This window comes from Alligator mississippiensis, chromosome 1 (assembly GCF_030867095.1).
Source record: "Alligator mississippiensis isolate rAllMis1 chromosome 1, rAllMis1, whole genome shotgun sequence".
Taxonomy (NCBI): domain Eukaryota; kingdom Metazoa; phylum Chordata; order Crocodylia; family Alligatoridae; genus Alligator; species Alligator mississippiensis.
The window spans coordinates 97,123,270-97,147,728 of NC_081824.1; the positions used below are offsets into that span (position 1 = coordinate 97,123,270).

The 24,459-nt window shown below is 41.5% G+C and overlaps 1 protein-coding gene and 1 long non-coding RNA gene across 7 annotated transcripts in view; one reads left to right on the plus strand and one right to left on the minus strand.

Annotated features, from left to right (window-relative positions):
* The window catches only part of FYN (FYN proto-oncogene, Src family tyrosine kinase), a 195,622-nt gene that overhangs the window by 43,526 nt on the left and 127,637 nt on the right, over positions 1 to 24,459 (minus strand). For all 6 annotated transcript variants that reach the window (XM_014605870.3, XM_014605868.3, XM_059733079.1 and 3 more), the window contains 4 exons: positions 9,735 to 9,992; positions 9,144 to 9,240; positions 5,632 to 5,730; positions 3,180 to 3,283 (listed from right to left, as the gene is read on the minus strand). In XM_014605870.3, coding sequence (XP_014461356.1) covers positions 3,180 to 3,283; positions 5,632 to 5,730; positions 9,144 to 9,240; positions 9,735 to 9,981 — 547 coding nt within the window. In that variant the 5' untranslated portion in view covers positions 9,982 to 9,992. The remainder of the gene's footprint in view (positions 1 to 3,179; positions 3,284 to 5,631; positions 5,731 to 9,143; positions 9,241 to 9,734; positions 9,993 to 24,459) is intronic.
* On the plus strand, positions 14,393 to 18,040 carry LOC109286265 (uncharacterized). Its single transcript, XR_002094251.2, has 2 exons — positions 14,393 to 16,140; positions 17,646 to 18,040. It is a non-coding gene; the product is annotated as an uncharacterized LOC109286265 (long non-coding RNA).

Genomic DNA, 24,459 nt, shown 5'->3' on the forward strand with positions numbered 1-24,459 from the left:
CCTGGATTGGGGTCCTGCTGTGAGAGAATGGCCTTCCTCTCCCACCAGTCATCTGGTTGGCAGGAGGGGTGACACTCTCCTGAGACAAGAAGCCTCCTGGAAGGAGTTTCCACTGTGGCAGGATGCCCCTGCATCACCCTTATTGCTCTGGGTCAGCCCAGAGTACTGTGGGCAGAGGCAGACTACTGGGCTGTGGTGGCAAGGCTCATGGAGGCTTGCTGCCATGGCAGAATGCCGCCACCTCACCTCAGGCTGCTCTAGGCTGACCCAGACTAATGAGAGGTGAGGCAGGCTGCCATGTCATGGCAGCAAGGCTCCCTAAGCCTTGCTGGAGCAAAGTGTGCCCCCTCTGTTATGGAAGTTATAATTTAGAGATGCTCCCTAATTTAAAAGATTTTGGAATTGGGGGATGATGCCTCCTTTAGCTGTTAATTATAGAGAAAGACCAAGGGTCTGGAGATGGTGCCTACTGCTCCATAATAAAGTTCCTTGTTTAGTTCCTCTCATTCATATATGCCTGTTTTTACTGAACCTGGTGATCACTACACCCTCCTCCCCCTGTTGGCTGGTTGGCTCAGAGGAGTGTAAAGAGTGGGGGCTATTTTCCTGTGCCAGGAATCGGCCTGTGTAGCTCTGTAGCCAGGGGCCTGGAACGCATATATGCTCCAGGTCCTGGGCTACTTTTCTGCAGTAAGAATTTCACAGAAATTCTTGCTTGTAGGAATGAGCACCTGTCTGTGGCCCATCCTCCATACTGATGTCCTTACACCACAGTCCTATTCAAAGAACTCTTCAGGTGGAGTCCTTTACCTAGATAGCTCTGCATCTGTGGGCTGTGCACCCCTCACAACAGCTGCTTTTAATTTAGTCACACTCACTGGTTATCTGACTAATATTACTAATTCTTCAAGAAAATGTAAACAAGTCTTAGGTTCCAGCCCAATAATCAGATCTGAGTGGGTGGCCCCTTATGAAGCCCTGCTGACTTCAGATCCTACTGCAAGACTTGAATTTTAGTTCTATGACTAGATAAAAGCAAGAGATGTGATTCCTTTTTCTGTTCAGTAATCTGCAAGGCTCATTATGGCACCATTAGTCAATATAAATATGCAGAGATGCAGGCAAAACAACTATATTTATGAACTTTAAAAAAAACAGTCCGTTGGCATATTATAAGCAGTAGTTGGAAGAGTGGAGATTGGAAAGGGGTGAAAGATCATATAGACAAGTGGTGATGAAGTGTCTGGGGAATCAGGCTTGAAAAGATGTAAAGACAGATTTGATTTATTTCTTTGAAAGTGGGAGAGAGGGTAATCCTGACCAAAAAGGGTTATATTAACTGTTAAAATAAGCAGGCTTAATACTTAACATGTTCCTCACCGATTCACAGATTTTAAGACAAGAAGTGACCACTGTAAGCTACAGAATTGTGTCCAGTGACTTTTTTCTGCTTTTTTTTCTTTCTGCTCAGAACTGTTAGCTAAGCTACAGCAGGTTTTTACGAAATCCTGGTGTTACAATATCAAGTGACAGAGAATACACTTTTCCCCATCCTCTCAGCTGTTTTACTTTCTCTTCTGTGAAATGCAGGGTTGATATATTTTCACTTTCAGAGCAGAGAAGGAAGAATCTTGACCAAGGACATGCATCATTATTTTAAATAACACTTCCTGTACAAGAGCCTGGATATAAACTTGTCCAGTAATTATATAAATCCTGAGGTCAGAAAGCAAAAAAAAATTGAGACTGCTGTTATAAGCACATCCCTAATGTGCTTACCTCTTCTTTTTATTTTTTTTCCTACAAAGCAAAAGAAAACTGATTCACCTAAGGGAAATGGTGCGGAAGTTCTGAAAAAATACCACTTGAAAAAACAAAGTCACAATGGGCTAAAAAATAGCGTTATATACAACTATCCATGCAGCTACCTCCTGCAAGGTTCAAACATGCTTATATCAGCTGAGTTTTCAATCTCTCAGAGTGGATTCAAGACATACTCCTCACATAAAAAGGAGGAGTCAATGCCACTGAACATCTGAAATCAATCTTCAAATAAAGCCATATTGAATTATTAAAGGCAATGCCTTGGCCCTGGTGAGAATGCCAGGCTGCTAGCTACCCTACAGGGAAGCTGCAGTGTTACAAACTATTCTTTTGAAGCAGTAGACTTTCCATTGACTTTCCATTATAACGGATCTTCAGAATTAAAAATAAATTGACATAAGTGGCAATCTAAACATTTGCATGTGGAAAATTAGGCAAGATTTACTGTATAAAAAGAGGGTAGACTGGGAAATGTAAGTGGTTCTAGTCTCTCAAGTCGGATCAATAGCTTGAGATCCATCTACTTAGAATGCCAACTCATTACCATACAACGCTCCTTTTTCTTGCAGACTTTGATCAAAAGAGAAATGGTTGTTATATGAATCATCATAAGACTTCACTGCAAGGGTCAGTGCAAGACCTCACTGTAAGGGTCAGTGGTAATTCTGATTGCTTACAGCAAGCACTTTAGTTTGTCTGCAGACTCAAATCACCATGTGCAGATCTGGCACATATTTTGAAGGTTGTGTTCATCATGTAACCAAATTTTAGCATTTAGGGGTAACTCTGCTGCTGCTCCTCATATGAGCTGGACAGCTCATAGTATACCTTGGGAGACTGAGGAGGATGGAATGATGCCCTCCCCACCAGAAGGCTTTGCCATGGGAGGCACAACCTTGCCATTGTGCGGAGCCCATGATGCTACCTGTTCTTCAGTAGCAGCCCAAATCAGTGATGTTATAGTGGAAGCAGTTACTTCTGCCACTCAAGTGAGGAGAGCCTGGGCAGGTAAGACTCCTCTCTCTTTCCCCTCCCTCCCCCTCCTCTCCAGTGGTCAGCGTAGTTCTACCTCTCCCCTCCTCACTCAGCCCTAAAAGAGCTTGCTATACCTTTGTTACTTACATCTGGTCAAGGAACTAGGTTTTGGGCATTCTGCTTGTGACAAATAATGATTTGCATTGAACTGAGCTGCAGTGATTAAAAAAGCATGCATTGGCATACCCAATCTAACTACATGACATCATTCTACACCATAGTTTTATTGAAAGAGACATTTATTGACCTGTCACAATCATGGGCTACAACTTCCCTCCTAAAGGTAACATTTATGATCATAACACCTTTGGTCATCTTACCTTTGGTGGTTTCACTTTCCCGAATAAGGAAGGTACCTCTGGGGTTTCCAAATGACAACAGCTGCCTCTCAGCATCTTTTCGACCAAGTTTTCCAAAGTACCACCTTAACAAAAATATCAGAGGAAGTATGAAAAGTGCTGGACAGAGTAATCAATAGGGTCACTCAACTTTCCTAACTAGATCATTTAAATTAACTGTGGGCCACTTCAGCATATCTTGCTTTGATCCACATTCTTCAGAAGTAAGGAACCTCTGAAGGTGCTGTCACAGAAGTTCTGAGGAGCAGTCAATCTGTGGGACAGGACAGGAAATGGGGCAGAGAATATGCATGATCAACATCTACTTGATGTCTTCCTGCTGATGTGCCAATGTACAGGGTTTACCAGAGTTTAGTGCATTACACATAACAGATGAGATGCATTGAAGAAATACAGCTGAAATTTTTTTTTATCATTCTTCCACTAGAGAGCTACAAATGAACAAATCTTCAAATCAGCAGCATTTCTTAGACTTCAGTTTAAACAAAAAATATTGAATAATTTATACACCTTTGGTTGCTTGACTATAGGAGTCCACTTTTTCCTGCAGCATCATAGCTAAGGCCACACACAACGTGTATTACACAATTAACTGGTTAATTGTGCAATAATGTTAGCCTGGCCACATGTGCAAAGTATTTATCATGCCAGAAAAATGTCCATCCATAAAAGTGTTATACAACTATAAAAAGAGCCAACCAGCTACAAAGTTAGTGCTTGAAAATGTGTTAAAGGAATCAAAACTTGTGGAAGAGGTGATATCTTTAATTAGACAAACTAGATATTTGCAAACAAATTATTCTATTTATTTGCAAGCTTTCGGGCACACTAACCCTTCATCAGGCATAGGAGACAGCAGAGATTGTAAATGTGCTCCTAGCTAGAAATGAAAATTCATATTTCACAGGAGACCTGAAGGTGTGGCAAAGTATCCTGTTTGTTCAGGTTAGGCACAGAGAAAGGTTGAAAAAGTGTTTTTACCTCAAAGTTGTCTGGCAAGCCACCAGACAACTTTGAGATAAAAAGACTTTCAAACTTTCTCTGTGCCTAACCTGAACAAACAGGAGACTTTGCCACACCTTCAGGTCTCCTGTGAAATATGAATTTTCATTTCTACCTAGGTGAACTTTTACAATCTCTGCTCTCTCCTGTGCCTGATGAAGGCTGAGGGTGCTCAAAAGCTTGAAAATAAATAAAATAATTTGTTTGCAAATATCTAATTGGTCTAATAAAATATATCACCTTTTCCATGAGTTTTGATTCCTTTTGCCTCTAGACCAACATGTTTACAACTTGGATACCTGAAAATGTGTAACAGCTTTATAGCTGGTTTCCACCTAGCTTTAATTTGAACGTGTGGCAGGGCTCTAAGAAATACAGGTTAGAAGTCCAGATAAAACTAAGAGGCTATCACAATGAAATCATCATGATTCTGTAGGGTTTTATGCTCTTGCAATCACTGTGCTTTAGTCGTTTCTTGGTTCTAAGCACCTCATCATTTAAAAGGTCTCTCATTTGAAAACAAACTGCTTATTATAATAGGGAAATTTTATAACATAACTTGAGTTTGCATGCTCACCCAAAAGGTCCTTGTTCTAAAACAAAATTGGCCCAATGTGTCCATTGTGAGATAAATATAGTTTTAGAATGGAACCACGTGTTAGTCCAAAGGAATGATACATTCCTGTGGATAATGTTTTTGTGCTTGTTGTGCATTTTGGCTGGCTGCTTACAGACATAAATGCCCACCAAAAAACAGCGCTTTACTTTAAGCTTGGTGCATCCCCGTGCTGAATGCAGCACATGGCCAGATGAGGCATTGCGTTAGTTTTACCTGGCTTGCCCAACATCTGTATAGATTGGGTGCTTCAGCAGGGCTTTTTGCTGCATTTTCCTAATAGCTGATTGAATCAGCTTTAGATAAAAGCACCAAAAAGCCCTGCTGAAGTGCCCAATCTATACAGATGCTGGAGAGCTGGGTTGAATTAACACGCTTCCTCTTCCGGTAAAGTGTAGGCTGTTTTTTTTTTCCATGTCTCTCAGCACCCTCTGTGAGCCAACCTCCCACAATAATGGTGCTTGTTGATGCAATCTGTATTGTTTTATGCAGATTACTTGTCCCCAAGGGCTCCTGTGAGTTAATTTGGGTGAACTGGGGCACTTAGGCCTAAAGCAAGAAACAGTGTAAACTATAAGTATGTAGGTCTCTTTTATTCTCTGGGTGTTCTTTCTTCCAACTGAAAAATGGCTAAGTTTATTCTCCCTTTGTTTTTAATTATTTATCAGTGAAGCTGAGAAGTGAAATAAAAATTATTCAAGTCACTTGAAAATCACCACAATCAATCAACACAAATTTCTCACATGTCCTGCAAGACCAGTGCTAATGCGTCTGTACAATGAAAAGAAAACATACTCTTCTGCTTGGATGGAGTCAACTGGGGCCACATAATTACTGGGAATGTAACCGGTTTCTCCCGTTGTCAAGGAACGTGCCTCCCACCAGTCTCCTTCACTGCAGGAATAAAGGTGAGAAAGTATGACACACAGAAATACAGGACAGAAATACAGTTGCTAAGTTATCTTACTGCTAACGTTATCTGCAGCCACAAGCTTTAAGAATTAACAGCTCACCCCTCTGTCCTGGATGCACTTTGGAGAGTGGTTTGCACTCAAGTCAAAACAGTTGCATCTATTCATTTTTAAAAAAGAATTATTGTCAGAAATTGAGTTTTTTTAAAGCAGTCCTGTGACATGAATGGCTGTAACTCTTACTGAAATCTCATTCAGGCAGGGATGAATTTAGTCTGAAATTAAGAATAAATGTGCGTATGGTTGGGGACAAGTGTGTTATTTTCCAATATAGACTCTTGAAAGAGTTTGGAAACAAGGTTGGATCCACACACTGCCAAAATCACAATCTTTGTAGGACATCCAGACTTCTGTTTCGATGATCAGAGAGAAATTTAATAATGCAACAATGCCATTTCCTTGCCCTTGTTATTAAATCACAGCGTTGGAAAGATCCTCAAGCCCCTCCCATTTGAAAATTGGGCTCTGGTCACCCACAGAAGCTTTTTAAAAGCATAAATGATTTGGATGCATTTTTGAATCACTGTGCAAACCATTTCCCTGAAGGCTTTTGAAAGAAAAACACTGGACCCATCCTGCTCCAGCACGCTACATGCAAAGTTTCAGTGTGCATCAGTAACAGGGAGGGCAGAGTAAGGACAGGACGATGCCCTTAGAATAAAATCAGCTGAAATGGAACATGATAGTTTTTTTAAAAACTTGTTTATTTTTCAGATTTTCACAGGATGAGATGATTCATAGGTTAGCAGCGTCATAATACTGTGAGCCAGACAATTCTGACGTCTAATTTCCTCAAACAAGGACTCCTTTTTGTTCCTTTGGGCCAGATATTAAATGTCTCAAATTCCTCATCTGGAAAATAGAGATTTATCTATTAAAATTTTACAGAATATCACATCTTAAAGCCTTCAATAAGCAAATGCCAATATAGAAATCAGAGATTGGGAAAGCTATTTTAAGTGGGCAGAAAAATAAACTATTTTTCACACCTCAAAATTTACATAGAACAACTCAAAACAGAGGCATTTTATTGAAGAGGAAATGCTCTTTTTCATTTTGTGAACTCTTGATTTGTAAAGCCCAAAATCCCATGTTCTGTTATTCATTGTATGAGTGGAAACATTTTAAGCCTGTTTTAAGCAGGCTGCATGTATTAGCTTCTCCATAACATGCAACTTGTTTCTAAAAATGTAGGTGCCTAAGGTAAAACATCTAAATAGAGGTAGCCTGATTTTCGAAATCCATTGTGCAGTCACAGCACTCCTTATTCTTTGGTACAAGCCATGAGTGTTTAGCACCTCTGAAAATTGGGCCAAACCTATTTATCTGCCAAATTTTAGGCAGCTGAAGTCTGCATGCTCATTAAAAATATATTTGGGGAGATACAAAATGCTTTTGTTAACAATACTGTTCAAATCCTCCATGCACTCTTTGTTTCTCATATCGCACAATGGATAGATTAATCATCATTCTCTTATTTCAAAAGGATTATAGCACAGAAATTCCACTAGGTGGAGGTATTTTATCATATGCAGAAATATTACCTGCTGCATATCATAACATGCTGCAAAAGAAAGAAACCTAAACCTTTGCCAGAGAAGAGGGGGAATTAATTACATTTTATATCACTTTATATCAAATCCAACATTCACTTTAGAGCTAAAAGAAATGTCAGAAAATTCATGGCTGATCTGAACTTGCACCCCAAATACGAACTTGAATCATTTATGGATTCAAAGTTAGATTTTTTTAAAAATTTAAAACAAAAACTAGTGCACCTGTGCACTTCATGACTCTGAACAGAACCAGAACAGCATAGGAAAGATGGTTCTTGTATTATTTTCAGTTTTAATAGAATCAGAAAGATCAAGCATTTTTTTATTAAAAGAGCTTGTACTACCTAATTTTTAACAGTTTGGGAGCATGGTTAAGTTTTGGAGGTTTCAAGCACACAACGCTGGATTGTCAGAAGGACTGAATACCCTCAGCTCCCAAGAAAGTGGCTGATTAGCTTATTTTTTTCTCCTTCATAAAGCTTCCTAGAGAAAATACGTACCAGTATTAAAATGTTCACATTGCAAATGCTCACATGGGGGTGGAATCACTTCTCTATGTCCCACAATGACTCCAAATAACATTGCTTTGCAAGTTATTCTGAGCTCTCATTGATTTCACAAATTGTAATTTTAAAGGAATTTATAACAAGATTGATTTTTTTCCCAAGTGGTGGCTTAGTATGTAGAAAGTCTGTCATGCTAGGAGGGTGGCAAGCACTGTAAAAACATGGATAATGTAAAATCTTTTGTCACATTTTTTTTGCAGTTGCTAATTCAGATGTAGAGCTTTTTAAACTGCTGCTCCCTCTACAAGTCTTAACTGAAGCTTCTGTGCTTTCATCTACATCAAAGCTCTCTAGCTGCACAGTTTCATGAAATATTCCACAGAATTACCTGACTTTTTTCACTTTAATGCACAATGGGCCAAATGGAGCCCTGCCGTTATTCTATTAAATGTAACAGAATTACCTCAGGGATGTATCTGCCCCACTGCTGTAAATTATGACAATAAGGAGGGATGAGAAGACCACAAAGCTCTCCGGTATACTGTGTAACTTCCATATTATCCATTTTTATTTCTATATGGTTGCAAAACAGCACAGAACAAAAGCTTTCAATAAGGTACTTGGTTATAGGACTGACAGTAGCTCAGAGGCCTGGTCATCTTTCAGAAGTTAATTTTAAACAAGTATTTTTCTATGGACAGTAGCTACATCCATTTGAAGTAATTGTGTTTAAAGATTAAAATGCAGCTCTTCTTCAAATGTAACTGTAAAAGGTGCCTTTTTATTTAACAGAGCTGCCCTCTGCATGCATGAAAAAGTAGAAGCTTTGGTGACTGGACTATATTTCTTCTTTTAAACCTTCTGGCATAGAAACATGGAAGACAATTGGTTTGGAAAACTGTTAGCATGGATCTTATTTGGCTCCCACAACTTTTCTTACTGCCTGTGAAGCTTGTGACCTTAGTTTCTAGCCTGAGTTTCTTGTGAGCTGAGGTCATTAGATATGAAAACCATCAAGAGACTATAACCACAGAACTGCATTATATTACTCTAACAAATCACTTTTTAACGTTCAATGCAGTCTTGGCAATATTTTCTAGAATAAAATCTTGAAAAACACAAAAGCAGGCAAATATAAAGACTTAGGCATCGTATTTGAGTATCTAATGCATTTGACTATAATGATTAAGTAGATAAACAGAATTGTTGGCATTATACAGTTATCTTTCATTTAAACAATTAAAAAGAATAATCTTTTTGCCCCTACAACTTACGAGCTGTTAAGTATCTGAAATTTTTCTCCTTTGTGAAAACTTAAGTCATCTTCTGTTCTTGCTTCATAGTCATAAAGCGCCACAAAAAGAGTTACACCTATAGAAAGAGATGTGTGATTAACAATCCCATTGCAAAATCATGTGATGATGTGCAGGTGTACAAAAGAGCTACACTAAACAGTCACTGTGGGTAGCTGGCTTACCTAGCACCTATGCTTATAACTGTGAGTTAACAGTTACAGCTTTAAAGCCACGACACAGCCCTTCACACTTACTTCCCCTCCTAGTCATGTTTATTTTAATGATCAACTGTCACAGATGACTTTTTCCAAGGACAGATACTAAGGCAGTGAGGCCATTTAGAGTTCAGGGACTACTCTGAAGGCAGGTGTTCTTTATTTTCTAAACAGTTTTTTAAATGATGGGTCCAGGGTGCGTCTACACAGCAGAGGTCTCAACAGGATAAATTTGTGGGCATACAATTTCTGGGAACACAAGACAGTACATTTACAGCCTGCCTGGGAATATGTATGCTGCCCTGTCTGCTGTGTAGACATATTTCCAATGCTATAAGCTCATATTAGGTCCTACCTGTTCCTCCTCTTGTACGCAAAGTCCCAGTATGAGAAGAGGAATTGACACCACCAAACACAGTCAATCCCTGGCCTCCTGTGGCGTGGAAGTTGTTGTAGTTTGGAATTGAAGTCACACCAAAGTTAGGGTAGTGCTGTGGGGTGGGATCTGTCCCATAGCGATAACCCGTACTCTGAGTTAAGCTGCCATCCCTCTCATCCGTCAGTTTTGTTGCTTCTTTATCCTTACATTGCACACAGCCCATTATCTAAAATCCTGCAAGAACAAAGAAAGGAGAGATGAGTGTTGTCACATTCATGCAATTCACATACGCTGCTAGGAAGAAATTAGGGTAGCTATTCAGGAGCTCAATACTCTGGAGTGAAAATTCAATGTTTATAGATAAATATAAAGGAGTTGGAAGAAGCTTTTAGGAGACACTCCCTCGGTTCCATCCGGGGACCACTGAGTATACTTTGCCAATGCAGTATCTGTTGCTACTAGATCCCAGCCCTTGGTCAGCACTGCTAGGAGGTTTTCTCTGCACCTGGGCAGGTAGTAGAAGTACTCCCTCATCATCACATGCCTCTTTAGCAAAGGGAGTTAAAGAAGGAAGAGGCCACAGCAGAACTTATACATATAGGAGTCTAAAGTTAGGCTCCTAAATCCACATACAGGTATCTAAATAATTTAATAACAGTGCTGAGCAATCCACAGCACTGAGCTCACATGGGGGTAAAGCAAGTTAAAAGCCCATGCTGATGCTTTTATGTGATCAACGGGCATCATGACGCAGGGCAAGTAAAAAGTGAACACTTAGGACACTAGAGCTATGGATTAGAAAGGTGGCAAAAGAAGAAGCAGAAAAGCAAAGCCTTCCTCAGTATTGTATTTGTCTCACTTTAACTTTGTTTAGGGTACATAGTTTTCTGTGTGTGGAGACATCACCAAAAAAGCAGCAGAAGATATTAGAAATACAAGTTACTTTAATTTATGCTAAGTCAAGTAAACACAAATCTAATTTTTAAGTCCTCATATGTTTGTAGCTGCTAACCTGATGATTCTGCATGTTTATCTCTAACATCAGCACAGGAATTAGCTTTAATAAACTTGTGAATTTTCAAAAAGTACACTACCAACCTACTGCTTAGTGGTCTGAAAATTAAAATATTCAGTAATCTACTGATTGCCTGTGATACTTCACATTGTGCCTGCCTTGCTTCTTGAATTCACCTGTCCCATAAAATAAAAGAGCACCTACTGGAAAAGATTTCCTATACTTAGAAATGTCAAATTCCTTTATAGGCACACTTATTTTTAATAAAGAAACCATCGATATAGTACATCAGCCTGACCTGTACTATACTAAGATGATCCCATTCATTCCTGATGTCCCAGCCATTCTGACTCTCACCTGTGGGCAAAGTTTCTTGTTTTCTACTACTTCTCTATGCTTTTTAAGACAATGTCTTCATTCAAGATATTTCCTTAGAGACACTGTAAAGCCTACTAACAGAAATTTAAAAGCCCAGTCCTATATTTAAGAAACAGACAGGGTCTTAGCTGCCTGAAGAAACAGCAGCAAGAAGAGGGCAGAGGGAGAGAGCAAGCATGCGAGCTGTGCTGTCCAACAGCAGTGATCAATCACACTTCAATATGGTTTATAGCTGGTTCAGGGAACTCTGGTTGACGTATTAGCTTCGACACCTTGCCCAGGCAGGATGGAGAAAGGTGTGCTGCATGGAGCTGGTTATGAATTCCCCATTAGGGTGCATGGTAGGGATACCCATATGGGTATGCTTACACCACAGTCAGTTTTTCTGTAACTGCTGTAGTTTAGAGATATCTGAAGTTTCTGCTTGTGTTCCAGTAGTAGTTTAACCACAGTGGAGCTCCATGTGGGCTAATTTACCCTACCAAGAAGCACTCATACTCATACTTCTCAATAGCCTTTGTGACAAAGTGCAAAATAAAACCTAATAAAAACCACAGTGTAAGGGAAATTCCAAATCAAGAAAAAGAGAAGTTGCCCAAAGAATCTCAACCTGTAGAAGTACTTTCTAAAGGCATTCTGACTATGAAATTGTAATATCTTTCAAAAGGTGAACTGTTAGAGAAGGGTAACATTTCTCATTTGAAAATGCATTAGTAAAAGCAAGCTGTATTACTCAGAAGACTTCTGTCAGTGACATATTCCCTTTGGTTCAAAATGGTACCTCCTTAGTAAAAAACAGAAAATGGGTTTCCTGCCTCTGTTCTCTCCTTTTACCATTTTGTCATAGGAAAAGTTGCAAGGCAGGAGAGTGAAGGTAAAGGAGAGAGGAGGGGAGGGGAAAATAGACCAGAAAACTGAAAAAGAAAAAAAAAAAATCTTCAGAAAAAGTATTGTGTAGCAATTCAAACAAAAACAAACAAACAAACAAAATCTCCACAACCAGACAATCACTGTTGCTCAACTGACCTTCACTGAATATACACAAATGCTCAGCTGGTGTGAACTGAAATACCTTCTTTGAAGTTCCTGGAGCTGCACTGATTCACACTAGTTGATGAGCTATTCATGCATAAGTGATTTACACATTCAGTCCGTAAATGAGAGGAAGATTAAATTACAAGTGGCCACAAAAGTAAAATTATTCAAGGAGTTAATGTTGAAGAAGCAAATAGACTAGAAAACAGTACTACTGTGGACTAAATGTACAGTTCTGCAAGGCAAACAATTCTGCATGCTCTTATTAACAATTATTAACTAAGAACTACCAACCAGACAACGGCCCTCTCCCCTTGCAGCTATTTTTTAAATCTGATTCCTCCCTATTATTTTTTTTCAGCATGAAGATTGCCTGCGAGACAACTAGATGAAAAGTGAAAATCTGAGATTTTTTTTCTTTTGTTTTTTTCAACTTTGTTATAGTGTCTAGACAACACCAGTACTTGATTGCAGTATCTTGTAAAGTGTGACAAAGGGTGTAACACACACAAGTATTTTTTCAAGCCAAGACTGAAAAGTTATCCATTCCTGGCTCAGAGAAACTAACTAGATACCAAGCTGCATCATGCATAGTTACATGTGGGAGAATGAACAAATGCATTGCTTGAAATGGTTCAAGACAACTCCAGGCATTTCACAGATAATAAATACAATCTCCATTTGACAACTCTATTCTAGTTATATCAATGACTGGATTGCAAGAGCTAATCTTCAGTATCACAGTGCAGACATTTAATATCCTAAAGTCTCATCATCCTGGTTGTCAGCATTTATGGTTCTGGAAGGGTTGAACATAGTCACTAATGCAAAGCTGAGATCACCAAACAAAATCTGGAACAAATTTCTATCAAGCCCTCTAGAGAGGAGCATACAAAAGTGTTCATCCAACGTGCTGTGCAATTTACGGTAAGTGAACAAGATTTCAGTAAGTTTCTATACGGAAATGCAGTCTCTCTCAAACACCATTTAACAGGTCATGTGTCAATTTCACAATTTGTCATTGATGTTGCTAGTAGAGCAAATAAACAGTTTATAGTTAACTTTTCAATTCCAAACAAATTGCACGTTTGTTTAAAACAAAATAGCAACCAACATTTGTTTTCAAGAGTAATATAAAATATTTACATGCTTTATTTTTTGAGATCTCCTCAGAGACAACAGAGAATGTCCACTGTGATATTTGCCTTTTTCTTGTCTCTGTTACATAGTTGAAATCCGACCACTCTATGGCAGGATAGGGGGTGTTAACTAGAGGAGCCTTCCTTTGCAAGTAGTAGACACATTCATGGATCAAGATATAACATTTATTCTATCATTATTATTCTTTGTTTTAATGTGGCACCTTAAAATTAACTGCTTTTAGTTCAAATAAAGCTAGAACTACTGTTTACTAAAGTAATATTTCCCTACATTTCCTAGGAGACTTGATTCTGAAAACTAACACACACAGAAGTCAAGACTAAAAAGTCAACAAAAGTCACCTATATACACTCCATCAAGATGTGAAAGGTATTCACTAATTTTGGTTTTACTAAGTGGGGTTTTTTTCCCCCATAGGAGCATAAGTGACCAACTGGGTCTTCTAGATCAACCCTTGTGATTGCACGCAACCATGTGCTACATCAGGGGTGGGCAATTATTTTGGGCAGAGGGCCACTTACTGAGTTTCGGCAAGCCATTGAGGGCCGCATGACAGGCAGCCCAGGATAGATTAATATTAATTTTCTAAATTTTTTAGGGGCCCCGTAGATAATGCCAGATAGAATGGCTGGATAGAATGGCCTGGTGGGCTGCATCTGCCCCCCGGGCCACATTTTGCCCACCCCTGTGCTAGATGTTGAGTCTAGAAAAGTTCAAAAGAACATCCCCTCCAGGCCTTTCCCCTTTAAGCTACAAGTCAGAAAATACCCTTTCTGCCCTGTAACAAACAGGATCTTTGGTACACAAGACCACAATCCTCAAAAATCACCACGTGACTCTGGAAAAGAGCAAGAGAGACCAAAGTCACTGCCAATGCTCTGGGACTCTGTAATGGCAAGGGACTCATGGTTAACAAGATACGTTAAAATATTTCTCACAGTTCTCTCCTCAGTACTCTTCTGGTTATCTTTATAGAACATAGTAACTATATAACTACTAAGGTTATGTTTCTATTGCCTCCACAGTGATCTTGAAATCACGGCCAAGAAACCAGCCCTGCCCACTCACTTTAGTTCTATATAGGGTAACCATCATCCTGCTTGGAAATATAGGACATCTGGGACACTTTCCTCATTCCTTCCTCCCCCAACACCTTCTCTTCCCTCCCTCCTAGTCAGTGGTGCACTGCAGGGAGAGGCAGAGGCAGAGTGGCATCCTGCAACAGGGGCACCATGCTGCTTTCTTTCCCAGCAGAACTGTTCCCCATGCCTGGGACACTCATTTAAATTTGCATCCCCTGTCTGGGACCAGCCTCCAAAATCCAGGACTGTCAAGGGAAAAATGGGATGGATGTTTACCCTAGTTCTATACGTATTGCACACTACAAGGGTAAGAGCTGTGACCTGACATCACCTGGATCCATTCCTTTCTTCTGGAACAACATGCCATGTCTGCAGTGAACGTGAAGATCTTGGACTGGCCTTGTCAGTCTTTTCACTGACTTCTATATATGTACAACACAGTAAAAATGTGTAGTTGCCATCAAAGCAGCACCAAGCATGCCAGCACTGCTCTTAGGAGGATGTGCTGGACTGTGATCTTGATCTTGACCGTGTTTCTGGACTCATGCCTACAAGAGACTAAAATACATTTTTTGATGAGTTGGAGTGGGAGCAGCTCATTTCTGCTCATGGAAAAATGTGGATTTTGGGTTACTTTTTTAACCTGAAAATTGGGGATTTTTTTTAATCAGAAAAAAACCAGGATCCCTGGTGACAACTATGTTCATTAAGCAGGTTGAGGGAAATATTCAGCACAGCTCATTTAAAAATATTCTATGAATATATCCTACTGGTATTTTTTGTTTTGTTTAAGTATTCCAGAATGCATCACTTCAGGACATCAAATATGCCATGACTGTATGAGTCAAAGTAGGATGTCTGATATTCAAAACACCACACTGTGGCTTTTTGTTAGCAAACGAAGAAATACAGAGATGGAGTTCATAAAGAAGGGGTTGCAGAGTGGTACATAAAGCTGCATTTTTGTTGTAGTGGTCATACTATATTCTATGCCCTCTGTGATCCTTTTAAAGTTGTTTGTGACATTGTATCTTTGGATTTTAGGGATATGCATAAAAATTACAGAGACATGCTGCTCCCGAGCAAAAGGTCATAAACGTCAGGGACAAAACCTTATATCATGTGCCAAAAAAAGGGTCCGCAAAGGCATTTAAAAGAAGAGTCATGTGAGAAGTAGGAGCAAAAAGCTCCAATCACATCAATTTGTTTTTTCACAAGCTGCCCTTTAAGGCATCACCCTGAGGATTCTACTTAGTGGGATGAGCAGAAAGTTTCAGCATTTTAATTACTTGCTTGCCTGCAGCAACTAACGGCCTGAGCACCACGAGTGGGCTGATGATGAGTGACAATTTACATCTATTGGCTGAACAGCTGGAAAACGAGCCCTATGTGATTTCTTACTGCTATGTCATGCCAGTCCAAAGCAAAGCATTTTGCAGAGATGGGCATGCTGATTACTGTCTCTTGTCAGCATGTAGAAGAGTTGTTTCATACAATAATGCTGGGAATACTTTAGGAGAAGGAGAAGCTCCAAACTGTCAGCAGAACCACAGAGCTTGCTTCTGAGCTTCAGGATTCATTCTAAATTCACTCTTGTCCTTCTTCAACATTTGAGGGGATTATAAGAGTCAATTGGAAAGAGTTGATTTGTCTTCCCCTTCCCCCTCTCCTCCTCCTGAAATCACTTAAACTGCTGGAGCATAAGAAAAAGGTAATAATGCTTACTACATACATCCTATGAAAAACTATGAATGTCCATGCCTGCCTTCTATTTTTTTCTTTATGGCTTTTCTCAGTCTCTCATGTCTGACCTAATTTGTTCCCTGTTTGATTTCTGCCAGCACTAGAGCAGAGAGGTTAATAGTTAGAGAAGGGAAAGTGGATGTAGAAGACTTAAGTGGACAAAGGCTATCTGATGTGCAATTTCTTTTAAAAACGTCAACAGTAGGAATGTCCATGAGTTTGGATGGGCAGCACCTGAATCCCAAGAGAAAAAAATTTGACGAAGGCCTAATAAATACACGCATCTTTCTTGTATTCATATTCAGTGGGACACCTCTCAGATTCCTGTATTGCTTTAATGTAAAAAACTAGGTTATATTCATTACCAGCTAGAAAAGAACAGAAAAGTCAGTGTTCCATCTGGGCAGCAGTGGCAAAAACTGACTTCACTTGCTGCGCTTGTTTAAGGAACAGTTGTTGTGGTGGAACTGGCCTGCTGCCAAAGGGTTGGGGGGTCACCTGGCAAATCCACAAGAAAACACATTAGTACAAAGCGGCTGTTTGAGCAGGCGTAATCAAAAACTCCCCAATGCAAGTAATGAAAGAAGAGGAGGCTTACCCTCCAAACTCCAACAAAAGAGCACTTTTGCCACTTTCTGTTTTCTATGGAGTTTCCTTGCCAGATGATTCTGTGAATGTTATGGCCTCCTCTTTTTTAAAAACAGTGAATTCTTTTTCACTCTCTATGATATGCTAGTTTCAGTCAAAAAAACGGCAGTGCCTTAAAGAAATAGCAATAGAGCTAAACCATGTAAAATCATTCTAGGGGGTTGTACTTTTGACTTGATTTATTTTTAAAAAGCACATGCCAGTTGAGTTGTAGGATGGATAGATTTTACTTTGCTTCTGCACCTAAACTTGTGAACTGTATTTTTTTAAACAAGAGTTTATTTATACCCATCTTGATAAAGAAAGCCATCAGTCTTTAAATTAGCATGTTATGTCAGAGCAAGGCAAATATAGTTTATGGCTGTGAACTTTTCCCCTTTATTCTAATATAGAAGTAAAGGTGGCTTTGAAATGAAGGGCTAGCACCAATAAGTAAGCAAGGTACATACCTTGCTTACTGTATATCATACTTTAAAAAAGGAACAATGAGTCAAGTGTTGGTTCTATGTAACATGCAACAAAAAATATTGTTTTGAGTTGCATTCCAGCCATGTCCCACTGTCTGTACTGATACACAAAGGTGGCACACAATGGCCACACAATGCAGGAGCATTCAGATGTAACTGTTAATACACATGTCAAGAGAACAGTTTAGTAGACCTGCATCTAAAGAACAAAGGTTATTTTATCTTGAAGAAAAGAAGCAAAAAATGGGGTCCCACTGATTTTCCTTTTTCCCCCCACATGAAAACAGAAAAGGTGACTGCAGATTTTTCTCATTTGCCAATAAACACTGTTCTGCCTTTTTCTTTGTTCTTATTTTAGAAAATTCCTGAGATGAAAAAGGGTTTCATCCAGTTCACTGCATGTGGTTTTATACAGAGAAGAAGTAAAGGTGGACTTCAGTGGGAAAAAATGTGTATCCTTGTTTGCTTTTATGATGTATAAGAGTCAGAAGAACATATTTTGTCCCTTCAAAAAGATTTTCTTCCTTCTCATTGCCTCATTACACTAGAAATTCAGGTCTCCTGTACTCTGTTTTTCCTGGAAACCTTATATGGTTTTCTTGATGTCATATTCTGCTGGTACTATGTTTGATGAGCTATGGAATACAAGTTGATACTTGATTGAGACAGTTTGAAACTCTTGGCTATGGCTTTTTGTTATTTAGTTCAAATGACTGAATCGTTAAAGTAAAAGCTCTTTTGTTACATATTCAACACCTGTTCCTCTTTCATTTCAGGATTGAGAGCTCTAAGTGCATGTAGCTTGGTCCTCCAAGGTTGAGCGTTAGCAAACTGGGGAAAACCACATGTGACACTGCTTGCACTGTTAAATTTTATTTAAATACACCCACCCCAGAGAGCAGTGAGAGAGCCCCAAAGCCGGTGTAGATCAAAGATATAATGCTTTCTGCACTCTGCACTAGCTAAAATACCAGATTGTTTAAAGGTGCAGGCCCTTGAAGTATTACAACTGCCAGGTAACAAAGGCTTACATTAACCATGGCAAAGTCTGTATCTGAAAGAAAAGGTCAGAGTAAATGCCAGAAACAGGAAGACACCACATCTTTGCCTACACTGACTATTGAAAATGTTTAGCCCTTTTCAAGCAACAAGTCTTTCAAACCCAGCTATTGCTACTGTGGTTTCAAGACTCTACACATGTTTTTTGCTCTTTTATAACAAGTAAAATTAAAGCTAACAATTTCAGTTGACCGATACTGATATTATAAGCATAGTAGGAAAACATCTTCAGACACATAATTTATAAACATTTTCAGATAATATGGGTTAAACCCTGTTTTTGTCCTATCACTGTGAACCATCTAGGCAAAGAGGTTTATTTTTTTAAACTGGCTTGAGATGGATATGTCTAGTCCACAGAGATCAGACACACAGTTCAACCCATTTTTAATCTGGAAAATTTTTTTGGGGGGGGGAAACAGGGAAAAAAGGAAAGGGAGACAGTTGAAGTTTGTCCTGAAAAGATGTTGCCCGTCATCAGTTCACTGAGTAAATGTAGATACACAAGATCAGTTCTAATGTGCAAGCCCCTTCCTCACAGTTTCATTTTGTGTGGCAACAGTAGGAAGCGATAATGTACACAAGCTCAGAGTGAGCCTTAGGGTTAGGTCAGAGGTTCCCAACCCCTGGGCTATGGGCCAGTACTGGGCCGTGAATGATTGGCTGCCGGTTCACAGGAGGGTTGGCTGCCAGACCAGAAGTCCAGAAATGACTGGGATACTGTGGACTGGCAGCCAACCCTTTTTTATACTCACTTCCAAGTCTGGAAGTGACTGGCTTACTGAGTGTAAAAAAGGGTTGGCTGTCAGTCCGCAGTATGCCGGTCACTTCTGCTCTACAGCATGCAGCTCCACAGTTTGCCGGTCTGCGGTCACTTCCAGTCCACAGTTTGCCGGTCCGTGGTCTAAAAAGGTTGGGAACCACTGGGGTAGATGATTACCCAGGCCAGGGACAGAAGTTGCACATAAACCAGTTTAAGTGATCAGAAACTGGCTTAAACCTATAACAGAACAGAAGTTCAGTGCACATAAGCTGGTTTCAAATGGCTGAAACTGGTTTAAGATAAACCTAGTGGAATGGAGTATCAGATTTAACTGATTAAGTCAAACTGGTTTATAGAACTTCTGTCCCAGGCCCCAGGGTGCCATGGTCAGGGAGGCACCAAGCACCCACCCCTCACAAACACACCTGTGAGCAGCCTGAACTCAGAGAAGCGCTCTTCCCATAACCTGCACTGGCAAATCCACAGGCAGGAGAAGCAATGTCTAGCCCAGCCCAGCCCACCCCCTGCCTCCAGCTGCTGCTCAGGAGGAGCCAGACCAGGCACATGCAAGTGGGGTAGCGCCTACTCCAGTCTGCCCACCTTGCTCCCCCACAGCAGAAGCAGTACCAGCCTGCCTGCCTGGTGCCCCACACTGCTCTGCTTCCGAATCAAAATGTGCGCTGCTGCTGACTGGGGAGAAAGGGCAGGGGCGCCAATATAAAAGTTAACACACAGTGCTATTTTCCCTAAGGCTGGCTCTGTACAAGCTGTTTGTGTTCAACACTGTCACCCAGAGGAGTGGTTCTCAAGCCTGTTTTGGGATATGATCTACAAGAGGGGCTGAGAAGTCATTCCACATCCATCCTATCCCACAATTCTTTGCCATTGCAAAAACTGACTGCATGTCCATGAACAATTTTGCAACCATTTTTTGGAGGATTGAGAAGACTGCTGCTCTCCTGTGCACAGTGGTTGAAAAAAGGCTATTACAAGGACTCAAGAAGAGCTTGAGACACAAGTCTTTGAAACATTGATTCTATACTTCTGGGCTAGGGGAGCGGGGCAGGGCCGCAGGCAGCTTTTCTCGAGAGATGGGGCTTGTTCTCCGCTGCTGTGTGCACTACTGAGGGGGGAGGGGAAGGGCGGAAGTGCAGGGAGACCTGTGCCCCCCAGATTTGTGCGTGGAGTGGGTGCAGGGGTGGGTACAGGCTGCACGCTCAGGCTCCCCACCCTGCTGCCCTCCCCAAGAGCCTCTGTGGAACAGCAGGTGGTACCTGGAATGGCAGGGCAGAGCAGGGCTGGGCAGGGAAGCTCCTTGCCGCAGGTGCAAGCCCCGTGCTGTCCTGGCAAAGCTCCCCCTGCCCACCTGGTAGCAGCAGGGGCAGCGGCATGGGGTTGTGATCTCACTAGTCCAGGGTGGACTTAGGGTGCATCACCATGGCAGTGCAAGACTTGCAGTAGCAAGGAGCTCCCAAGTGTGGCCCTGCTCTGTCCTGCCGCATTGGGTCCCGCCTGTTGTGCTGTGTAGACCCCAGGAGAGGGCTGCAGGGTGGGGAGCCGGTACCTCTGCACCGGCACAGCCAGGTGACTGTGGCTTGGGAGTGAGGGGCCTGGCCCTGTATCTTGGTGAGCAAAGGAGGTAGGGAGAACTGATTTTCCATGAAAAAAAACCCCAAAATCAAATACCAAAATTGATAGGTACTTAGAATTTATTTCACTATAGTAATTGAGGTACTGTTAGACTTCCAAATTGCTTGAAAATTGTAAATATATCAATAAAACAGTGTGTTTAGTTGATACATGCACACACATACAGAGAGAGAGAGAGAGTGGCATTTAATTTTAAGTGTGGATTTGGGTGTTTTTTATCAGAGAATTTGTAATTTTTTTATCAGGGAAAACTAAGGTCCCTGGTGATCAGAAACTGGTTTAAACCTGTAACAGAATAGAAGTTTAGTGCACATAAACCAGTTTCAAAATTAACTGAATGTTGGTTGAATGCTGTATCAGACTTCACTGATTTAGGTCCAACTGGTTTATGAAACTTCTGTCGATGACCCCTTCCTGGTTCAAGTTAAATCACAGTCCCCCAGAATCCCAGCATGCTTTGCATCTCTGAGCTGGGCTATGCTGACTGCTCCACAGAGCAGGGCTGGCCCCACCATTTTTCTCCCTAGCAGGAGCAGTGAGGGCTGGCTCACTGGCTTCACTGGCTGGCTCACTGCCCCGCCAGGCAAATCCTGGCTGGGTTCTGGCCAGGGAGGGGAGTTAAACTCCCCTTCCCCCAAGTATAGAGATGCCCTGCCCTGCTGGCTTACTTAATGCTGCCTGCAACTGTGGACTACAAATCCCAGAGGCACCTGGAAGCAGGAAGAGGAAGTGATAAGCAACCCTGCAGAGTTCTGCTGCTGTGATTGTGGACTGCAAATTCCAGAGACCTTGCGGGTAGCAGGAAGAGGAAGTGAACACACAGCTGAGCTGTTTAATCCTCACTTCAGAGAAAGAACTAGTTTTGTTCAAGCTTTTATGAATTCAATGCCACTACCTTTTTCCCCTTCCAGTCCTCTGCCCCGCCCAGGCAGACCCTCCAGCTAGCTCCAGGCTGGGGCCTAGCTACGCCCCCTCCACTTCAACAGGGAGCGGGGGAAAGCCTTGGAGGGTTTCTCTCTTCGTTTCCCTTTGGCAGTGGCTGGCAGGCATGCTCTTGCACTCTCTGGCTTCTGGCTTGAGTCACTGCAGGCATGTGGCCGTGTTTCCTGAATCAAAAGTGAATGTCTGCTCAGCTGCTTATCAGCTCAATCTGCGCAGCTTAGATTAACCTGCAAAGACTGAATCAATTAAGTGTCGGGCTTTTTGACTGGGTATACTTAGCTCAGGAGCTGAGCAATTAATGTGTGTGCTTGTGAGAGAGGAAGAGGAAAAGCTGTTCTGGGTTTGGGTAATAGGCAGGAGCAATAGCATAACTAAGAGGGGGTGACAGGAGCAGCAACCCAGTTGCCAATGGGAAGTGGGGGGAAGAGAACACAAAAAAACAGCTGCTGTAGGGAACCTTGCTGCTGCCACTGCCCCATGCGCCACTGTCACCCAGGGTGTAGAACTCCTCTTATGACTGGGAAGTATGGAGGTGGCAGCTTCAGCTGCAAGAGGAGGAGATGAGAAAACAACTTGAGCTAGCGGAAAGAAAGAGAGAGAGTCCTTCTTCTCCCAGTGGACAAAGGAGATGGGGCTTCAGATCAATCAGATATTAGATAGAAGCACTGGGAGACAGAAAGTTTCTCCTTGCCAACAGGATGCATGAAAAGCAGGGTGGCAGGAAGCCCAACACACAGGTGTGTGTATGTGGGGGAATCTTGTCTTTTCACCCTGGCATTGCACAGAGTAAGCATGGCTCATTTTATAGCTCTGTCAGGTGTTTGGCAAATTCTTTGAAGCCCTGTGTGGGAGAGGTTGACGGGATAAATCAGCAAGAGTCTATCTAGCCTACTAGGCAGTGTACATTATGTATAGCCCTCTGTGCTTGGTATGCCAAGGATGTGGATCTTTAACAGCCCGCAGCTGGAGAGTCTGCCCCCTCAGCTGAAGGTCCTCCAGTTCTATACCCAGCGTGCCAGTGAAGAGAGATGGTAGTCAGAAAACACATCTATAAAGGAAATTGTGGAGCTGAGAAACTGTAATCTGGAGTCATTTAAGGTTTGTATGTTTGGGATATCTCCTTAAAGAGGGAGGTTTCAGAGTAGGAACTGTAAATGTTATCTTGTGGGTGTAGACACTATCTGTATACTGAAAAAAACTGCTCTTGAAAATCCAGCTGGGTAAATGGGACGGAGGGCTGTATGGGGCACATCTGAGAGTGGCCACTCAGATCAACCTGCAAGACAATTTAGTGTGCCCCTGAAAAGATCTCCAACTGTCCATAAGCAGTGAACTATACCAGGCACTCTGCACTGAGAAGAAGGGAATAAAATGTTTTGCAAGGCACAGGAAGACAACAGAATGATGCACTGTCATCCTGAAGCTAAGCCACATGATGTGATTGCAAGTAGGAATGGTATTCTGGAGTCTGCCAGTGATAGTATATGGCAGTACAAGTATTACCACTTCACATGGCTCCTCACAGATTACAGAGCCCCTTCAAGGAACTCTGAAGTGAATTGGAGTGTGTCACCCTGTGTTGTGGGCAGCCAGGGTGTCAATCTGAGAACAGGCTGAGTCGGGAAACCGGAGGAGCAGGCAGATCATGGAGTCAGGGGGCGAGCTGGGTGGAGAAGACAAGAGATCGAGCAGAGTACAGACAGAGGAATAAGACAGCAGGAACAGCAACGCAGTTCCGGGTTCAGGTTGACCCCTCTTGCCCAGATACTCCCTGTTCCTGTGCAGGGGCTTATATGGAGGGAAGTGTAGGGTCAGCTGACCCTGCCTGGACACTCCAGTGATTCATAGATTCATAGATGTTAGGGTCGGAAGGGACCTCAATAGATCATCGAGTCCGACCCCCTGCATAAGCAGGAAAGAGTGCTGGGTCTAGATGACCCCAGCTAGATACTTGTCTAACCTCCTCTTGAAGACCCCCAGGGTAGGGGAGAGCACCACCTCCCTTGGGAGCCCATTCCAGACCTTGGCCACTCGAACTGTGAAGAAGTTCTTCCTAATGTCCAATCTAAATCTGCTCTCTGCTAGCTTGTGGCCATTGTTTCTTGTAACCCCCGGGGACCATTGTTTCTTGTAACCCCCAGGGAAGAAAAATTTTAGAAAATACCTAAAGTACCACAATTAAAGAAAGAAGATCAAATTGTTTAAAAAAATACTGACTTTGAGGGGAAGTGAAAATGCCTGTGAAATACATACTCTTCACAAAGAAACTGGAAAAAACGGGATGTTAATAGCAATTAATACAAAAGCAAGAAGTTAGATATTTTAGAAAACTGACAAGGGAAGCAAAAGAACATTAGGAGAAGTTTTGGCCGACCCATTTGATTACAATTATGCTTGTTTTGTTAGGTTTATTGGAACAAGAAAAGCACTAGTAAGTACAAGCCTGTAAGTAGATGAATGCCATAGAATTTTCAATCATGAAGCAGCATGGGGAAAAGTTGTTTAAGAAATGTTTTGCTCTGGATTTGCGAAAAAGGCAGATGATGTCTGCAATGATGATGAAATATTTCCCATTCCAACAGTAACTAAGGTGGATATTAAACAGCAGCTACTAGAATGTGGCATTTTTAAAAACAGTAGGTTCAAGTAATTTATGTCTGAGATCTCTCTGTCAAATCTCTGGACTTTCCGCAGGATTACAAGGCTGACTGAAAATAAACATAAAGAGTCCAGGGTGCCAATTCTTGTAAAAGTAATG